Source organism: Castor canadensis, chromosome 11, assembly GCF_047511655.1.
Source record: "Castor canadensis chromosome 11, mCasCan1.hap1v2, whole genome shotgun sequence".
NCBI classification, from domain to species: domain Eukaryota; kingdom Metazoa; phylum Chordata; class Mammalia; order Rodentia; family Castoridae; genus Castor; species Castor canadensis.
In genome coordinates, this window is record NC_133396.1 from 34,085,367 (window position 1) to 34,106,231 (window position 20,865).

The 20,865-nt window shown below is 36.9% G+C and overlaps 2 protein-coding genes across 2 annotated transcripts in view; one reads left to right on the plus strand and one right to left on the minus strand.

The window, feature by feature from the left end:
- Positions 1-20,865, plus strand: part of Ppm1e (protein phosphatase, Mg2+/Mn2+ dependent 1E) — a 128,228-nt gene that overhangs the window by 32,379 nt on the left and 74,984 nt on the right. The gene's annotated exons all lie outside the window — the stretch shown is intronic.
- The window catches only part of Trim37 (tripartite motif containing 37), a 204,267-nt gene continuing 194,796 nt past the window's right edge, over positions 11,395-20,865 (minus strand). The window contains exon 25 of the mRNA XM_074046205.1: positions 11,395-11,413. Coding sequence (XP_073902306.1) covers positions 11,410-11,413 — 4 coding nt within the window. The 3' untranslated portion in view covers positions 11,395-11,409. The remainder of the gene's footprint in view (positions 11,414-20,865) is intronic.

Below are 20,865 nucleotides of genomic sequence, written 5' to 3' on the forward strand. Positions count from 1 at the left end.
TTTTTGATATATCCAGACTGCCTCTTATCCTAATGAAAACAGATACAAGAAACTGTGCTGTAATTAGCTAATTCTGTAATTCTTGCCAAGATGAGGAGGGTATTCATTGTGAACACATTCTGTCACCAACAGCTGAGTTGGAACATTGTGTTTATTTACGAGAGGATTAGAGTATGAACAATTTGATTGAAAGACTAAATGAGGGAGTAGGTTATTGATAAACCTGATGAAATATTAGTCTTTTAAGGAAAAATTACTGCTATGGAGATTAGTTCACATTTAAAGTATCGAATATCACATGGAGCATTGTAGAAATTTAAAATTCTGTGTACATTTCATTTAAAAGAATTTCTAACTTTCCTTTTGCATTTTTGAGAAGAGGACAGATGTACTGGAGGCAACCTAGCTTGGTGAGATAAGCAACAGATTGGAACATAGAGCAGAACTAGGTGTACAGTGTCAAGCAGTCCAATTCAGTGGGTGTTTACCATATACAAGGAACTTTGATAGGCACTATAGTGGGACAGAGAACACATTCATAGATACAGGTGTAGATATAAATATCTATATCTATGAATAAGAAATGGTCTCCTAAATAATGTAAAATAAGAAGGTAATAGAAGTGGAAATAGATCAGTCAATAATAGAAAATATAGTGAAACAAATATTGAACAGAATTTCTAATAACATATAGAGGAACATAGGAAACAATAATGAATGTTGATTAGACAATCAGAGAAGGTGTCACTAACAATATGGCTTTAGAGCCAGGCACCGGTGGCTCACACCTGTAATCCTAGCTACTCAAGAAGATTACAGTTCGAAGCCAGCCCAGACAAATAGTTCAAGAGATTCTATCTCAAAAAACCCATCACAAAAAAGGGCTGGTGGAGTGGCTCAAGGTGTAAGCTCTAAGTTTAAGCCCCAGTCTGAAAAAAAGAAAAGAAAAGAAAAAGAATATGGTTTTTAGTCAAGCATTGGTGGTGTACATTTGTATTCCCAGCTACTTGGGAGGCTAAGGTAAGATGCTTTCTGGTATGTAGGAGTTCAAGACTATCCTGGGCAGCATAGGGAGACCCCATCTCAAAAATAAAGTAAAATAGAAAGAGCATGGATTTTCAGTTGATTCTAGATAAGTAGTATCTTAATAGATGGAAAATGATAGGAGTAGAATTGTGACTGTCTCATTTTGAGGTAATGGTAAATATGGAGGCATGCATAACTAATGCATCGATTTTGTGGAAGGATAAAATATATAAGGTCAAACTTATGTGTGTTTACTAATTAATCTGTAATAACAAGGCTTTCTATAATTTCATGCATAAACTCAAGATTTATAAAAACTAGCCCCAATACAATACACAGTACTGTATGATTTACATTGGAAAGATATGAATTTGAATGTTTCATCACTTAAAAGCATCATTATTGAATGTTAGTCTTATCAACTACAGATATTTTATTCAGTAAATTGTTTTAGAGCTGCTGCATAGGCTCTACACTGAATTATTCCAGTATGGTAGTCACACAGAACGGGTTGGCAATGTTTTTCTGTAAAGAGCTAGACAGTAGACATTTTAGGCTTTGCCATCTACAAGATACCTGTGACAATGACTCATCCTTGCTTTTGTTGCACAAAAACAGCCATAGGCAAATGTAAACAAATAGGTGTGACTGTATTCTAATAAAATGTCCATTTACAAAAACTGAGGTCAGACCAGATTTGGCCCACTTAGAAGTTTGCTAATCACATAGATCAGGATGTGAACCTTTAAGCTGTAAAATTCTGTGGCACAGATTGTTTTAAGAAACAAATTATACGAAACATAAAAAATATCATAGTGTTATCAGCAGATGAACAGTCTCTGATCACATTTCCAAATTCTTTATGTCCCCATGTGGAAGCATCCAGGCAGGACATGCAGGTGTAATGGAGTTTATTAAAAGTTAGGAAAGGGAATTATAAAAAGGCATGGTGGGGCCAGGTGGAAGCCGGAAGCAGAGTCTTTCTCTTTTTCCCAGTGCTTTTAAAACTTATGCTAATGATGGGAAGGGAAGAATATGATGATTCCTAACCTCCAATAATTGATGAGTGGAGAGGGGCATGAGCTAGGTGGGGGTGGTTTGAGTTGTTTCTGGGCCAGGGTGTGAATAACCTACATGCACATTTGCAATTGAAGGCTCAGAGAAAGAGAATGTTCAACCTGAAGTACGATATTAAGTCATATATAGTCTAAGAGTCTTGAACTTTCCCTAATTCTAGCCTGCCTCAATAGCACAAAAATAAAGCTTAATTCATGGATGCTCAATGATTAAAGCCCATCCACTTTTCTTTCTTCCCTTTTAAGTTATTGCTAATGAATTATTGGGTAGATCATTTAAACCTTTAGCCTCAACTTCAGAATTCTCAGTAGGAAAGTAAAAAACTATTCTTCTATCAAATTAACTACAGTTAGGTATGTAAGAGTCAGACTATGTGAATGTTGTTTTGAATTTCTTAAAGTCAAGCTAACTATAATTTATGGCTGAGATGTTGTTATAACTGAGTGCCACTATAATGGAATATGATAAGAGCCTGGAGCCTAAATTGATGGCACTGTTCAATGTCCCTTGTGATATGCCCTTTTGCATAAGCTAGGATTTTTTACCTAGGGAATCCATATTGCTTTGGATCTCTGCGGAATTAGCATATTGTAGTAATGGCTGTCCTGATTTGTCAAAAAACATAGTTTTTGATAGACTGTCACTGTATAATTCTTGAAATATAATTAATAAAAAATATATATTTACCAGATACCCAGAAAGAATGGAGAGAATATGGACTTTTTCGTACTTTTACTTAGTTATAGCTGTTAACTTCTGTTCCTTTCAAGAATATATTCTGAGGTATTTGTTTTTCCTCTAAATTCTTTGAAAAGTTTGCTTATCAGATTATGTAAATCACAATGTTGATTATGTACTAGGGCTGATTTTGAGATTTCTTTTCTTGGTATAGGAATACCAAATTACTTGGTCTTTTAAAATATAATAGGCTAATCATATAAAGTCTCAAATTGTCATAAGATCATGATGTTGTGCTGCCATACATAATTCTGTTTTCTAGTTCTCAATGATAAAAGAAATCTTTTATAGTTGTCATTTAACTATGGAATAGGATTTCCTGTTTCTAAATTTGAAAATATTTTCTTCTCTTTACTCTGTATAGAAATATTACATTATGTTTTTACTTTTTTATTATGGTAAAATATATAAGATATTTTTATTGTGGTAAGATATCTAGAACATAAAACTTATCGTTATAATCACTTTACAAGGTACAATTCAATAGCATTAAGTACATTTACAACATTGTGTGGTCATCACCACTATCTTAACTCTCAATTCTTCCACTTCCCCTAGCCCCTGGTAACCTATGTTCTACTTTTCATCTCTATCAGTTTGCCTATTGCTCTGAGTACCACAAATAAGTGGAATCATCAGGGTACTCGTGGTTCATGCCTGTAATCCTGGCTACTCAGGAGGCAGGGATCAGAAGGATTGAGGTTCAAAGCCAGCCTGGGCAAATAGTTCACAAGACCCTATCCTTTTCACAAAAAACCTTCACAAAAAAAGGGTGGGTAGAGTGACTCAAGTTGTAGGCCCTGAATTCAAGCCCCAGTATCACACACACACACCAAAAAAAAATTAGTGGAATCAGGCAATATTTATACTTTTGTGTCTTATTTCACTTAATGTTTTCAAGTTTCATCCATGTTGTAACGTGTATCAGAATCTCATTTTTAAATGACTGAGTAATTTCTATTATATATGCATATGACTTTTTTTTTTTTTTTTTTTTTTGCGGTACTGGAGCTTGAACTTAGGCCTTTACCTTGAGTCACTCTGCTAGCCCTTTTTGTGATGGCTGTTTTTGAGATTTGCTAACTATTTGCCCAGGCTGGCTTTGAACTATGATCCTCCTAATCTCTGCCTCCTGAGTAGGTAGGATTACAGGCGTGAGCCACTGGCACCCGGCAACATATGACTTTTTATTTATTTGTTTTTTTGTGTTACTGGGGGTTTGAACCCAGAGGCTTCCCACTTGCTAGGCAGGCACTCTACCACTTGATCTGCTACACCAGTCCTTTTTTTTGTGTTGAGTAGTTTTGAGATAGGATCTCATTTTTGTTTCCTGGGCTGTCCCGGAACCTCCATCCTCCTGATTTCTACCTCCCAGGTAGCTAGTATTTTAGACACGAGCCATTGGCGTTCAGCCAGTATATGACATTTTGTTTATCCATTCATCTGTTGATGGACACTTGGACTCTTTCCACTTTTTGACTGTTTTAAATAATGCCTGCTTATTGTTTTTTGGTCATGTCAGGGTGTGGGGGAGGGAAATAAAACTGAAGGCTGCCTGCATGTTAGGCAAGCATTTACCACTGAGCTACATCCCAAATGCTGCTTTTGACATTGGTTTACAAAGTATTGGTTTGAATCCTTTTTATTCTTTGGGGTATACACCTAGAAGTAGAATTACTGGATCACCTGCAACTTCTATGTCTAACTTCATGAAAAAACTACCAGACTTTTTCACAGTGGCATGCATTATGATTTAACATGATTTTAGAATTTTATTTGTTAAATATTTACCTTTTTTTTTGTTTTGTGGTACTGAGGTTTGAACTCAGGGCTTTGTGCTTGCTAGGCAGGTGCTCTACCACTTTAGGTGTGCCACCACTCCCCACTTTATTTTTTGTTTTAGTTATTTTTTGGATAGGGGCTCATATTTTTGCCTGGAGTTGGCCTTAAATCAAAAGCCTCCTACGTAGGGCCTCCCTAATTGCTGGGATCACAGGCATGTCCCATCCAGGCTGGTTTATTAGTTGAGATGGGGTTTCCCAATTTCTGCCTTCCAAATGGCTGAGATTACAGGTGTGAGCTATGGCACCTTGCACTATTCCATTTTTTAAATTGGCATATATTAATTGTACAGAGGTATATATCACTGTGGTATTTCTGTGCACACATATAAAGTACTTTGATCAAATTTGCCTATTCTGTTACTCTTTCTTATTCCCTCTCCTACTATTTTATTTTAAGACAAGAAAATGTCTTGGAATTTCACCAGTGTGTTATCATTTGGGGGCAATACATTTTTTAATAAAATTTTTATTAGGATATATTCATTATGGGGGGTTCATAGTAATGAAGCAATAACATTTGTAGATTTGCCTTTTTAGATTTTTTAATTTCTCTAAATTTAAAATATTAAATACTGATTTGACATACGCTCACTGAGAAGCTAGGCTGATTCTTGCATTCCATCAATATGCTATAATCATGCCACTTTTTGAACTAGTTAACACTTAGTATCCCCAAGCATTCTGAAATGTGTGTGATAATAAAACACTAAGTTTTACTTATCTTGAAGAAAATGACTGCACTTCTTAAGAAAAAGAAGTCTAGTTTTTTTTTCCAAATTTAAATTTGTAATGTATCTAGTTTATTATTAGTGCCATAGATTAAAGTCAATAATAATAAGCTGGGCATGGTGGCAAACATCTGTAATCCCAACATTTGGGAGAGGCTTTTGAGTTTGAGTCTGGCCTGGGCTACATAGTAAGCCCCTGTCTCAGGAAAAAAAAAAAGAAAGAAAGAAAAGAAAAGGGAAAAAAGCCCAATATTATTAAATAGGAAAAAATAAGACAGTATTTAACAACAGCTAAATTTTATTAAGCACTTACTATATGACAGATCCTGTGCTAAGTACTTTAAACTCATTATCTAACCTTTCCAACAACCCATATTGGATAGAAAGTCTTATTTATCATCTTTATTTTATTTATTTATTTTTTTCCTTTTTTTTTTCCGGTGCTGGGGACCGAACTCAGGGCCTTACACTTGCCAGGCAAGCGCTCTTCCACTGAGCTAAATCTCCAACCCCTCATCTTTATTTTATAGATGAGAAACTTGAAGCACACAGGTTAAGTAAGTCACACAAGTGACAAATGGTTCATATTTAATTCAAAACATCTCGTATTTAGTGAGTACTTGTAGGCACAGATGAAGATAATAAGAGATCTTTAATTCTGTCTGGAGTTTACAATAAAGATGAGCTCAACACATTTATTATTATTGTAAGGTGACAGGTTAAAAAAAAGTAATTGAATTTAGAGAAAAAGGCTACTCACACCCAAATACAAGCTTTAATTAGTGTAATTTTTTTTTTTTTTGCAACACTGTGGTTTGAACTCAGGACCTCACACTTGCTTGGCAGGCACTCTTACCACTTGAGCCACTCACCAGCCCTTTTTTGTGATGGGTTTTTTCCGAGATGGGGTCTCTCAAACTATTTCCCCCAGGTGGCTTTGAACCTCGGTCCTTCTGATCTAAGTAGTAAGCTCTAAATAATTACCTCTTGAGTAGCTAGATTACAGACATTAGTCACCACTCCCAGCTTAGTGTAAGCTTTTTAATTTAGTCCGCACGTTCACTATATTCTTGGTATTTCAGCCTAGAAGCCTAAGTATGAGCTGGTGATAATTAGATTACTTAGATCCTGGGTGAAATTTACAAACAACACTTACTACTTGCTTTTTGTTGTTTAATCTTTAAATAGTACCTCTTTCCTACTTCCTCAAGATTCTGTTACTTTCTGGGAAAATGTCTTTATGTAAGCTCTCCATAAAGATAGGAATCTTTGAACAGTGTCTGGTACCTAGTTCTAAATAATTGTTTGATGAATAAACGTATATTGTTTTCTCTTTATAAATTCTTAATAAGGTAATGAAAACTGCTACTGTAACTTATGGTTGTTGATCTCTACCCTTCCCCAATTTTCCATAGCCATATTTCTGATTATAATTTTTTCTTAAATGCATGAAGCAATATAACAATGATAAAGGGATGGATTTTGTTGTCAAACAGACCAGGAACTGATCTGTCCCCATTAACTAATTGTGTATCATTATGCAAAGTTCTAAACATCTTGAACCTCTAGTGTTTTTATCAGGAAAATATGGTGCAGTAACACAATAGTCTCCTCTTATCTGTGGTTTTGCTTTCTACAGTTTCGGTTACCTATAGTCAGCTGCTATCCAAAAATAATAAATGGAAAATTCTAGAAGTACATAATTCATAAGTCTTAAATTATGTTCTATTCTGAGTTGCATGATGAAATCTCACACCATTCTGCCTGGGATGTGATTCATCCCTTTCTCCAGCATATCCAGGCTGCATATGCTACCCACCCGTTAGTCATTTAATAGCCATCTTTATTATCAGATCAGCTGTGGTGGTATCGCAGTGCTTGTGTTCAGGTAATTTTACTTAATAATGGCCCCAAAGTCCAAGAGTAGTGATGCTGGCAATTCAGAAAATTCGTAAACTACTTCCTTTAGGAAAAAGGTACAAGTTATTGCCTTAATATGGAAAGGAAAAAAATCATATGCTGAGGTTGCCAAGATCTACAATACAATAAAATACTTTGAGTGATTACATTCACATGACTTGGAAAGGATATGGTAAAGGAGGTAGACAAATAGGAATATACTGTAGTATATTATTTATAGTTCTATTTTATTATTGTTAAGATCTTACTGTGTCTAATTTATTTATTTATTTTTTATTCATATGTGCATACAAGGCTTGGGTCATTTCTCCCCCCTGCCCCCACCCCCTCCCTTACCACCCACTCCACCCCCTCCCTTTCCCCCCTACCCCCTCAATACCCAGCAGAAACTATTTTGCCCTTCTAATTTTGTTGAAGAGAGAGTATAAGCCATAATAGGAAGGAACAAGGGTTTTTGCTGGTTGAGCTAAGGATAGCTATACAGGGAGTTGACACATTAATTTCCTGTGCGTGTGTGTTACCTTCTAGGTTAATTCTTTTTGATCTCATCTTTTCTCTAGTTCCTGGTCCCCTTTTCCTATTGGCCTCAGTTGCTTTTAAGGTATCTGCTTTAGTTTCTCTGCGTTTAGGGCAACAAATACTAACTAATTTTTTAGGTGTCTGACCCGTCCTCACCCCTCCCTGGTGTGCTCTCGCTTTTATCATCTGCTCAAAGTCCAATCCCCTTGCTGTGTTTGCCCTTGATCTAATGTCCACATATGAGGGAGAAAATACGATTTTTGGTCTTTTGGGCCAGGCTAACCTCACTCAGAATGATGTTCTCCAATTCCATCCATTTACCAGCGAATGATAACATTTCGTTTTTCTTCATGGCTGCATAAAATTCCATTGTGTATAGGTACCACATTTTCTTAATCCATTCATCAGCGGTGGGGCATCTTGGCTGTTTCCATAACTTGGCTATTGTGAATAGTGCTGCAATAAACATGGGTGTGCAGGTGCCTCTGGAGTAACCTGTGTCACAGTCTTTTGGGTATATCCCCAAGAGTGGTATTGCTGGATCAAATGGTAGATCAATGTCTAGCTTTTTAAGTAGCCTCCAAATTTTTTTCCAGAGTGGTTGTACTAGTCTACATTCCCACCAACAGTGTAAGAGGGTTCCTTTTTCACCTGCATCCTCGCCAACACCTGTTGTTGGTGGTGTTGCTAATGATGGCTATTCTAACAGGGGTGAGGTAGAATCTTAGTGTGGTTTTAATTTGCATTTCCTTTATTGCTAGAGATGGTGAGCATTTTTTCATGTGTTTTCTGGCCATTTGAATTTCTTCTTTTGAGAAAGTTCTGTTTAGTTCACCTGCTCATTTCTTTATTGGTTCATTAGTTTTGGGAGAATTTAGTTTTTTAAGTTCCCTATATATTCTGGTTATCAGTCCTTTGTCTGATGTATAGTTGGCAAATATTTTCTCCCACTCTGTGGGTGTTCTCTTCAGTTTAGAGACCATTTCTTTTGATGAACAGAAGCTTTTTAGCTTTATGAGGTCCCATTTATCTATGCTATCTCTTAGTTGCTGTGCTGATGGGGTTGCGTTGAGAAAGTTCTTACCTATACCTACTAACTCCAGAGTATTTCCTACTCTTTCCTGTATCAACTTTAGAGTTTGGGGTCTGATATTAAGATCCTTGATCCATTTTGAGTTAATCTTGGTATAGGGTGATATACATGGATCTAGTTTCAGTTTTTTGCAGACTGCTAACTAGTTTTCCCAGCAGTTTTTGTTGAAGAGGCTGCTATTTCTCCATCGTATATTTTTAGCTCCTTTGTCAAAGACAAGTTGGTTATAGTTGTGTGGCTTCATATCTGGGTCCTCTATTCTGTTCCACTGGTCTTCATGTCTGTTTTTGTGCCAGTACCATGCTGTTTTTATTGTTATTGCTTTGTAATATAGTTTGAAGTCAGGTATTGTGATACCTCCTGCATTGTTCTTTTGACTGAGTATTGCCTTGGCTATTCGTGGCTTCCTGTGTTTCCATATAAATTTTATGGTAGATTTTTCAATCTCTTTAATGAATGTCATTGGAATTTTGATGGGAATTGCATTAAACATGTAGATTACTTTGGGGAGTATCAACATTTTTACTATGTTGATTCTACCAACCCACTTTCTATAGTCTTCCTCAATCTCTTTCTTCAGAAGTGTATAGTTTTCCTTGTAGAGGTCTTTCACATCTTTTGTTAGGTTTACACCTAGGTATTTGACTTTTTTTGAGGCTATTTTAAATGGAATTGTTTTCATACATTTTTTTTCAGTTTGCTCATTGTTAGTGTGTAGAAATGCTAATGATTTTTCTATGTTGATTTTATATCCTGCTACCTTGCTGTAGCTATTGATGGTGTCTAGGAGCTTCTGAGTAGAGTTTTTTGGGTCTTTAACGTATAGGATCATGTCACCTGCAAAAGGGATATTTTGACAGCTTCTTTACCTATTTGTATTCCTTTTATTCCTTCTTCTTGCCTAATTGCTCTGGCTAGGAATTCCAGTACTATGTTGAATAGGAGTGGAGATAGTGGGCATCCTTGTCTGGTTCCTGATTTTAGAGGGAATGGTTTCAGTTTTTCTCCGTTAAGTATAATGATGGCTGTAGGTTTGTCATATATAGCTTTTATAATGTTGAGATACTTTCCTTCTATTCCTAGTTTTCTTAGAGCTTTTATCATGAATTGGTGTTGGATCTTAAAGGCTTTTTCTGCATCTATTGAGATGATCAAGTGGTTTTTGTCTTTGCTTCTGTTAATGTGGTTTATTACGTTTATTGATTTTCATATGTTGAACCACCCCTGCATCCCTGGGATGAAGCCTACTTGGTCGTGGTGAATAATCTTTTTGATGTGCTGTTGAATTCAGTTTGCCATTATTTTGTTGAGGATTTTTGCATCAGTGTTCATTAAGGAGATTGGCCTATAGTTCTCCTTTTGGAGGTGTCTTTGCCTGGTTTTGGGATAAGTGTAATACTGGCTTCATAAAATGTGTTTGGCAGTTTTCCTTCCCTTTCTATTTCGTGGGTGTCTGTCTCAGTCTCCAATCCTGGAGATGTTGCCTCAGATGTTGTTCTGTAGTTGTCTCATCAAAGGGGATGCATAAAGTAGAACAAAACTACACACACATGCACAAAAAAATACCCCACCATGTATCCCAAGTTCAAATGCAATACAGTTTCAGTAAGTTTTTCAGCTTGCAGCTGTAATTCGGTTGGTCTCTCATCAAAGGTAGGGAGACAAAGGGAAAAAAAAAAAAAAGAGTCTGGAGACAGTTCTGAGAATGGTATCTGCAGCTGTGGCTTGCCTGCCTGTTGCTGTCAGCCTGCTGTTGCTGGAGGCGTTATTTATGCAGATCTCAGGGGTAAGCTTAGCACTCACCTGGCCCTGCGGGCTTTGTTTGCTCAGATTTCTGCTGTGCGTGAGCCTGTGCTACAAGCTTGCCCCTTTCCAAGCTCTGTGAAAAGTGACACTGCACCCGCGTTGTCAGGCCTGCGTGTTTATTTACAGTTCATGTGGGAGGTGGGTCTTCCCCCCTCTCCTCTGCAGTTTTCCTCCCACCGCCACTTTCACAAGCTTTCCTGCTTCTGATTACTGGGCAGTGCTGCTGCTCCTGCCAGCCACCATGTTTGTTTACAGTTCACATGGGAAGTGGGTCTTCCCTCCTCTCCTGTGGAGTTTTCCTCCCTCTGCCACTCTCACAAGCTTTCCTGCTCCTGGTTGCTGGGCATGTGTCCCCACTCCAGCCAGAGGCTCTCTGGCCAGGCCAGCTTGTTTATTTACAGTCCCCCAATCTTCGGTGCTCAGTCCGCCCCACCCTCTTTCCTGAGTGTCTTTATTGCTCTTATTACTTATTACTCAGTTTCTCTTTTTTCCCCGGGTGGAGGTTGGTCTGTCCAGGGGGCTATGCTGCTCTGGCCCAGGCTTGTCGGTGGGAGTACCGCGTACTGCAAAGCTCACCTGGTTCGCATCTTCCCAAGCCGTCTGGGCACCGGGGGCCCTCCCGATTTCTCCATTTAACGTGAAGTGGAGATTCTCTGCGTCAGCTGGAGGTATGGAGGGGTCAAAGTTATGCCTCTTCTCAGTGATTATCCTGTGTCTAATTTATAAGTTAAACTTTTATCACACGTGTAGGAAAAATATGTAATACATATAATGTTCAATGTTATCTGTAGTTTCAGGTATACACAGAGTTTTACAAAATAATTCCCTATGAGTCAGGGGACACTACTGTAGTACCTCACATTACGTTATAAAAGATAATACACTTTAAGTACAGGACCCTTTTTTTTTCCTTTGCAGTCCTAGGGTTTGAACTCATGCTTGCTAGGCAGATGCTCTAACCTTGAGTCACTCTGCCAGCCCCCAATTTTTTTAAATTTCAAATTACTTACTATTCAGTTGTAAAAGATACTATCAAAATCCTAAAGGCATGTGCTTTTTAGACTGCAAGTAGGTAATATGTGTATAAATGATTAAAACACTGATGGGCTATATAAATAAATTAAAATGAATAAAATAGAGACTGAATATACATCAGTGACTATTATTTCATTGTTGTGTCCAAATTGTGCTAGAAGCTCAATAGAATTACTGTCTGTGTGTTATCTCACTTAGGTATACAAACAGCTATTTGAAAATAAATGTATTTAAAGTATATCATGAATAAAGAAAATTACTTGTGGGAGTGAGTCATAATTAAGGGTTAGTAAAAATGGTCCTGCTAAATTTAGATAAACAGATTACCATGCTGTATGAACAACAAACCAGGAAGACTTAATAGATAACCAAAATTCTGTGTCATTATCAAATAAAGCATAACTTAACTTGAAGCATTTAATGATGTGCTTAATTCTAGTTTTAACATGATGTCTAAAGTATAAATGGTGAGCAGTTTATATAAGTGGGTACATGTAATTAATACTATAAACCTTCAGCTAAACTTTGAATTTTTTAATTACTTGGAAAGCAGGAAGGAGCTTCCTAGGAAACTCCTAGGAAGGGTCATTTCAATATGAAGGGTCTACATTCAAGCCCCTTTTCTAGTGGGTGCCAGTGAGACCAAAACAAACACATGTCCTTTGGTATAAATACATGCATCTTAGATGTTTGATTGAACTTTAGCTTAGGGCAGGTACATTCCCAATGCAATAGAAACAACTCCCTTCACTTAGAAACTACTAGAAGAGATAAAAATAGAATAATAACTGAGCTTCTCTTCAGTAATGAATGGAATTTATCTTGAGAGTCTATGGGATTGGGGAAAGGGTTTTCCAACTCTATTATTTAACTAAAGACATGAGGGGAATAGGCTGAACTCTGTGAAAACTATTCTTTCCTAAATTTTCCCTTATCCTAAAAATTGGTATCTAAAAAGATACCAATTATTAAAAATTATGCACCTTTTTAGTATGAATCAGTTTATTCAACTTGCTTTCCTTTCCTTTTTTTGGGGGGAGGTGGTGCTAGGGTTTGAACTCAGGGCCTCACAATTGCTAGGCAGATGTTCTACCATTGAGCCATTCTACCAGTCCTCAACTTGTTTTTCTAATAACTAGATGAAGTTAATAAGATATTGAAAGGAAATCAAAGCTGGTGGCTCATAACTATAATTCTAACTACTCAGGAGGCAGAGATCAGGAGGATTGTGGTTTAAAGCCAGCCTGGGTGGAGTGGCTCAAGGTGTAGGCCCTGAGTTCAAGCCCCAGTACTGAAAAAAAAAAAAAAAAAAGATCAAGGAAAAAGATCATTTTAAAGCATAAGCTCATAAAGGCATGGTTTTCAGTGGGAATTGAAGTAACTGTTTTAAGAAGGGATCTGGCAGGCAGAAAAGACAACCAGATAGAGATGAGGATTACTTAACAAGAGAAGTAGAAAAGATTTAATAAAGAAGGTAGATAAGTAGCAACAGCAATAAACAAATGGAAAAAGAGACCAAAGAGGCTGTGAAACATAGTACTGAATTGTATGTGAATTAGAGAGGCATTATAATACATGGACAACAGTATGGGTTGTATGGTTGCTAAGATGGATTTTTGAGGGAGAGTCTGAAATATTTCTCTCTTTCACCAAAACAAAAGAGAATATGAACTTCCTGTGACTCTATTATGGGTTTAGCTAATTAGAGCAGCCTCTAGGTGCTGCTGTATTGTTAAGCCATAGGAAGGATGTCAAAGTTGGAGTCAGTTTCTATTGCCATCCTGGTCTAACCTTTATTCTAGGATTTTGTGTTTTCTAAAAATAGAATGTGTTCCTATTCCTAAAAGTTGACTATAGATGTTCACAAATTTCCTCTTTTTTTCCTCTTTGATTAACATAATTCATATTTTAAACACTAGTTGTCCCTGAATGGATAATGTAGAAATTAATTTTGATTTAATAGTTGATTATTTTCTGGAATATAATATGCTTTACTCAGTAGGGAAAATTTTAATTATAACAAGCATTAGTTTAATGAACTGGGGGTGTGGCTCAAACAGTGGAGCACCTGCTTTGCAAGTGTGAAGGCCTGAGTTTTAACCCAGGTCCCACTACAAAATTTTTAAAAAAGGGAGCAGTGACAAGTATTAGTTTAATACTGTTGTTGAGTCACTAAAGGTGGGGTATCAGTCAGGTATTATACTGTTAGGATTTGCTGTTGGAAAAAAGATAGTAATTGAATCTTGCTCATGGTCTGTGACAGTTGAGGGCTGTCAAAGTCAGTGACCCCATTCTCTCCTCCTTGTCACTTACAAAATAATGAACCATCAAGGTATAAAAACAATACGCTAGGAGAGTTGACTTCTAATTGTTACAGCTTTTCTTGTGTGACCTGGGACAAATCCTTCCAAGCCTAATTTTTTTCTTTTTTTTTTTTTTTGGTGGGACCTAGGGCTTACAAAGCAGGTGCTCTACCACTTGAGCCACACCTCCAGTCCATTTTTGCTCTGGTTATTCTGGAGATAGACTCTTGTGAACTATTTCCATGGGCCGGCTTCAAACTTTGATCCTCCTGACCTTAGCCTCCCAAGTGGCTAAGATTACAGGTATGAACCACCAGCGTCCAGCTCAATTTTTCTAATTTTTTTTGTGGTACAAGGATTTGAACTCAGGGCCTGTATCTTGAGCCACTCCACCAGCCCTTTTTTTGTGTGTGTGATGGGTATTTTTTGAGATAGGGTTTCATGAACTGTTTAGCCCAGATGGCTTTGAACCTCAATCCTCCTGATCTCTGCCTCCTGAGTAGCTAGGACAACATGCTCAAGCCACTGGCGCCTGACTAATTTTTCTAATTTTTAAAATGACAATGGGGATGGTGGAGAGGCTTATGTGGTAAAGCGCCTGCCTAGAAGTGCAAGGTCCTGAGTTGAAACTCCAGTATCGAAAATAAATAAATAAATAAAATGAGAATAATACTGTTTTACCCATGTGGAAGCATTATTGTATTTAGTTTAAGAGAAGCTGCTGAAATGGGTACATTACTGTCATGTGAACAATTCTGGGATTGTTTTATTTATTTTATTTTTTTGAGTGTTACGGGGTTTGAATGTGGGGCCTCACACTTGCTAGGCAGGTCCTCTACCACTTGAGCCACTCTGCCAGCCCTGTCAAGTTAACAATTCTGATAAATTGTTCAAAAACTGAAATTTGTAGGAAAGGAACTATGAAAGTAATGGGACAGTAATCATGTAGGAATTATAAGTAAGGTAGGCAGGAGCCTACACAGAATAGAGTCCAACTATAAAATGGAGTTACTTAGGCCCATTTGTTTCACGTTTCAGGAATTGTTTCTCAGGATTATGATTTAGGTGAAAGGGCAGAGATTTCATTTAAGAATTAGCTATGTTGTATATCAAAATACAACAGTAATGAATATAGAATGGTTCTTATGCATCTATAGTTACTCTTTCAGATTTGAAAATAACATTGCTGGCTATTCTCTGGATCACCTGCTATTTAGCTCTTGAGGGGTTTTTTTTTTTTTTGCATTTTTACTTTTGAGGTTTTTTTTTAGGAAACTGTTTTCGTACATTACTGTAAAACGTTTGCAAAATTAAGCATTGATTAGATTAAACATGGATAAGGTGTGAGATTTAATTTTCATACAAATTAATAGATTATCTCCAACATAGTATATTATATATGCTTTGAAAACATGAGTTATAGTTGGGGAAAGGGTTTGAAAGAAGATGGCACAGGGCTGGTGGAGTGGCTTAAGTGGTAGCATGCTTGAATGTCTGTCTAGTGAGCGTGAGGCCCTAAATTACCACAGTGCCACCAAAAAAAAAAAAAAAAACAAAACAAAAAGCACAAACATGGTAATCTCCAATTAAAGGTAGAAAACATACGTAACAATTATCAACAAATTCATGCATAATTTAAAACTTTTTCTATGAGAAAAAACTATAGGTAGTCCTTAGTATTCTTAATCTGAATAATGTATTGAGTTGTTTTTTTGGGACTCTACATGGGCACAAAGCCTATCTAAGAAGTTGCTAATCTCTTCTACATGCTGCAGAATATACCTTTCATTATAATATCATGCACTCAAAAGCTCAAATTAATGAAGATAGATGTTTTTTCCAATCTAGTTATTATCAGTCATTTTGATGCATCCAAAACAGTCATTTTGAACAGAAGTAGGATTCAATTGTAAAAATATATTTCTACTTTTTTTTGAGACAGATTCTTGTTACGTAGCCCAGGCTAGTCTCAAACTCAGAATCCTTAGTCTCCCAAGTATTGGGATTACAGGCATGCTCCACTACACCTGAATTTAGGCTGTTATAGCTGCTAGTAAGTGTTGTTTTATGTAAATGACAGCGGTTTCTTTTTCCTATTGTCTTGCATTGTATAAGTATGGAGAGAATAAATTCATTTAAAACATCTAAGCAGAACTAAATTCTCCCAAAACTAATGAACCAATAAAGAAATGGGCAAGTGAACTAAACAGAACTTTCTCAAAAGAAGAAATTCAAATGGCCAAAAAACACATGAAAAAATGTTCACCATCTCTAGCAATAAAGGAAATGCAAATTAAAACCACACTAAGATTCTACCTCACCCCTGTTAGAATAGCCATCATTAGCAACACCACCAACAACAGGTGTTGGCGAGGATGCAGGTGAAAAAGGAACCCTCTTACACTGTTGGTGGGAATGTAGACTAGTACAACCACTCTGGAAAAAAATTTGGAGGCTACTTAAAAAGCTAGACATTTATCTACCATTTGATCCAGCAATACCACTCTTGGGGATATACCCAAAAGACTGTGACACAGGTTACTCCAGAGGCACCTGCACACCCATGTTTATTGCGGCACTATTCACAATAGCCAAGTTATGGAAACAGCCAAGATGCCCCACTACTGACGAATGGATCAAGAAAATGTGGTATCTATACACAATGGAATTTTATGCAGCCATGAAGAAAAACAAAATGTTATTCACTGGTAAATGGATGGAATTGGAGAACATCATTCTAAGTGAGGTTAGCCTGGCCCAAAAGACCAAAAATCATATGTTCTCCCTCATATTCGGACATTAGATCAAGGGCAAACACAACAAGGGGATTGAACTTTGATCACAAGATAAAAGCGAGTACACACAAGGTAGATATGAGGATAGGTAAGACACCTAAAAAATTAGCATTTGTTGCCCTCAATGCAGAGAAACTAAAGCAGATACCTTAAAAGCAACTGAGACCAATAGGAGAAGGGGACCAGGAACTAGAGAAAAGGTTAGATCAAAAAGAACCTAGAATGTAACACACATGCACAGGAAATTAATGTGAGTCAATGCCCTGTATAGCTATCCTTATCTCAACTAGCAAAAACCCTTGTTCCTTCCTATTATTGCTTATACTCTGTCTACAACAAAATTAGAAATAAAGGCAAAATAGTTTCTGCTGGGTATTGGGGGGGAGGAGAGGGAGGGGGCGGAGTGGGTGGTAAGGGAGGGGGTGAGGGCGGGGGGGATAAAAGACCCAAGCATTGTATGCACATATGAATAATAAAAAAATAAAAATTAAAAAAACCAAACATCTAAGCAGGGTTGGGGGGGGGGTGTGGCTCAACCAGAGCTCTGCCTAGCAAGTGCAAGACCCCAAGACAAAAAAAAAAAAAAAATCTAAGCATATTTCCTCTTTTTTCCTGCCTGGGGCTGACCTGGACTGCAATCCTCCTACCTAAGCTTCTAATTCAGCTGGTGTTGCAAATATGCACCATAATGCTCAGCCTGTTTGTTGAGATGGGGGTTTCACTAACTTTTTGCCTGAACTGGCATGGAACTGTGATCCTGTAGATCTCTGTTTCCCAAGTAACTGAGATTGCAGATGTGTGCAACCACATCTAGCAACACGTATATATTTATTTTTGGTGATATTGGGGTTTGAACTTCAGGGCCTCCTGCGACTTCAAACCACAATCCACCTGATCTCTGCTTCCTGAGTAGCTAGGATTACAGGTATCAGCCACTATGCCTAGCTTCTATTTTAATTCTATTAAAATATTTAATAGAATAATATTTAATTTAGAATATTTTAATTCTATTTTAATTCAGAAAAGAGTTGCTTGTTTAAAACTTGTTAACTTTGCTATTTCTTCAGGAAACAATGAAAAATGCAATATTTTTCCATTCTCTGCTTTATTATATATGGTTTGTAGTTAAATATGAAGTATAAATATTACAATTATAGTTTTAGTTTTAATGGCCCCTGAAATTTTTCTCAGATTTATTCATAGCAAATGAAAACTGCTTTGTTGTCTTAATAAAAGTAAGTTAGCTGGTCGAGTAGCTCAAGCAGTAAGGGCACCTGCCTAGCAAGTGTGGGGCCCTGAGTTCAAGCCCCAGTGCTGCCAAAACAAAATAAAAGCAAGAAATCAAGCTGGACAGTTCCAGCTGTTGCATTTATAAATAGCTACATATATGTTCAGTAATAAAGGATTTACTTAGGTTGTTAGGGCAACTAAAATTCAGCAGAACCTCAAAGATAAGCCATAGTGAAGGGATAGAGTATATTAAGTGTACATTAACCCAACTATACAATAAAAATTACTGATAGATGGTAAATCTATCATTTTAGATTATAAGAGAGAAATTAGTTTTAACTTGTCAAAAGATTTTGTCATTAAATCATTAGTCTTTAGATACTTTTAAGGTTTTCTTGTAACAATGACAGATTATATTGACTCATTTGAATTCTTTTTTTTTTTTGTGGGGCTGAGGATCAACCACTGGGTGGGAGGCGTGCTTATTGAGCTATACCCCTAGCCTTAAATTCTCTTTGTTTGGTTTTCTTTGTAATGAGTTTCATGCATATGTAAATCATATCTGCTGGATAGAATTGAACATTTTTGAATTCATGGACTGTGGCAAAACCTGCCTTGGGCTTTTAAGTTCATAATTTTGTGATAAGCTTTACCCAACTAGACTAACCAGTTTTAATCTTTTTAAGCCATTTAATTTTTTTTACAAAAGTGAGACTGAGGCTTGAACTCAGGGCTTCATGCTTACAAAGCAGGCACTCTTCCAATTGAGCCACTCCTCTAGTTCTTAAGCCATTTAAATAATTAGGTCTACCTGGGCATGGTTGTGCATGCATGTAATCATATAATCCCAGCAGTCAGGAGGCACAGACAGGGGGATAGCAAGTTTGAAGCCAACCTGGGCTACATAGTGAGTTTCTGTCTCAAAAATAAATAAATAAATAAATAAATAAATAAATAAATAAATAAATAAATTAAAAGTAAAAAATTAAGTGGGCCTATTTTGATAACCTGTAACATAGCCTGAGAGTGAGATACTAGAATCTGTAGATTTTTTTTTTCTTTTTCTGGTGCTGGGGAGGGAACCCAAGACCTCATAAATGATAGGGCAGTGCTTTGCCAGTGAGCTACATCCTAAGTCCAAGTATAGATTTTAAAATTTTTGATGATGTTTTGTTTTTGGTGTTGGGGATGGAACCCAGGCCTTTGACCTTGCTAAGCAATCACTCTTACCACAAAGGTATAAATTTTTTATTTTTATTCAATGTAATGTAAAGTTTTTTAAAGGCAAAATTACACAGTCTAAAGCTTATAATAAAAAGGAATAATAGTCTCTTACTGTGATTTTCTTTAACCGCACCACCCCCTGCCTCATTCCTCCTTTAAGACAACTATTTTTAAAAATTATTTTAAACAATTCTTTGGGAGGGGGGGGCAGGGTAAAGAGGTGGCCCAAACAATGATATACACATGAAAAAATGTATAAACAATTAAAAGATTAATTAAAGAAAAGAAAAAATAAAAATAATTCTTACAGGATTTATCTCTGTCTCTAAGGAATGATAATTTAGGACAAAATAATGTTTGTGTTTCTCAAATTATATAAATACTGATCACAGCTGAGCCACCACATACTGCGATTACATACAGCCTTTTATGTATTTTATTTATTTATTTGACATTACAGGACTTTGCGCTTGCTAGGCAGGTGCTCTACCACTTGAGTATTGTACAGCCTTTTATTTTTATGGAGTTAATGATTACCTACTTTTCATTTGCTGACTTTTGTATGTGCCTGTCATCATTTCTCTTAAATTTGGTAGGTAACTATAAAACCATTCTCAGTATAGTTAAAAACATTAACTTTTAAGACTTCTATAATGGAGTGTAGGTCCACTTACTCTAATTTGGACTGTATGCTCTCCCATATAGCTGCCATCTGGACCTTTACTCTCATACTTGGAGTTCTCTTTGATTCTTTCCTTTATTAAAGGCCAAGTTTCCTGGTTCTCATGTCTGTTCTTTTTGTGTTTCATCTTTCACATTGCTAGTATACATCCTCTAGTAGTATTCTTTTTTTGTGTGTGGTAGGGCTGGGGTTTGAACTCAGGGCTTCACACTTGAAAAGCATGCTTTCTACTGTTTGAACCACACCTCCAATCCATTTTGCTGTGGTTATTTATTTATTTATTTATTTATTGTGGTACTGGGCTTGACTGTGGGGCCTACATCTTGAGCTACTTCACCAGCACTTTTTTTGTGATGTGGTTTTTCAAGATAGGGTCTCTTGAACTATTTGCCCAGGTTGGCTTTGAACCACAATCCTGATCTCTGCTCCTGAGTAGCTAAGATTACAGGCATGAGCCATCAGCACCCTGCACTCTGGTTATTTTTGAGATGGGGTCTCCCAAACTACTTACTCTGGCTGGCATTGAATTGCAATCTTCCTGATCTTGGCCTGCTCAGTAGCTAGGATTATGGGTGTGAACCACTGAAGCTTGCCTGCCTTCTAGAGGCACTGGTAATCCTCATTGTTTGTAATCCTAGCTATTTGGGAGGCAGAGACCTAGAGGACCACAATTCAAAGCCAGCCCAGGCAAAAAGCAAGACCCTATCTCAAAAATACCCAACACAAAAAAGGCTGGTGGAGTGGGTCAAGTTGGTAGAGTGTCTGCCTAGCTTGCATGAGGCTCTGAGTTCAAACCCCAGTACTGCCAAAAAACAAAAAAGTTATGAGAGCTAATTTTTTGAGAC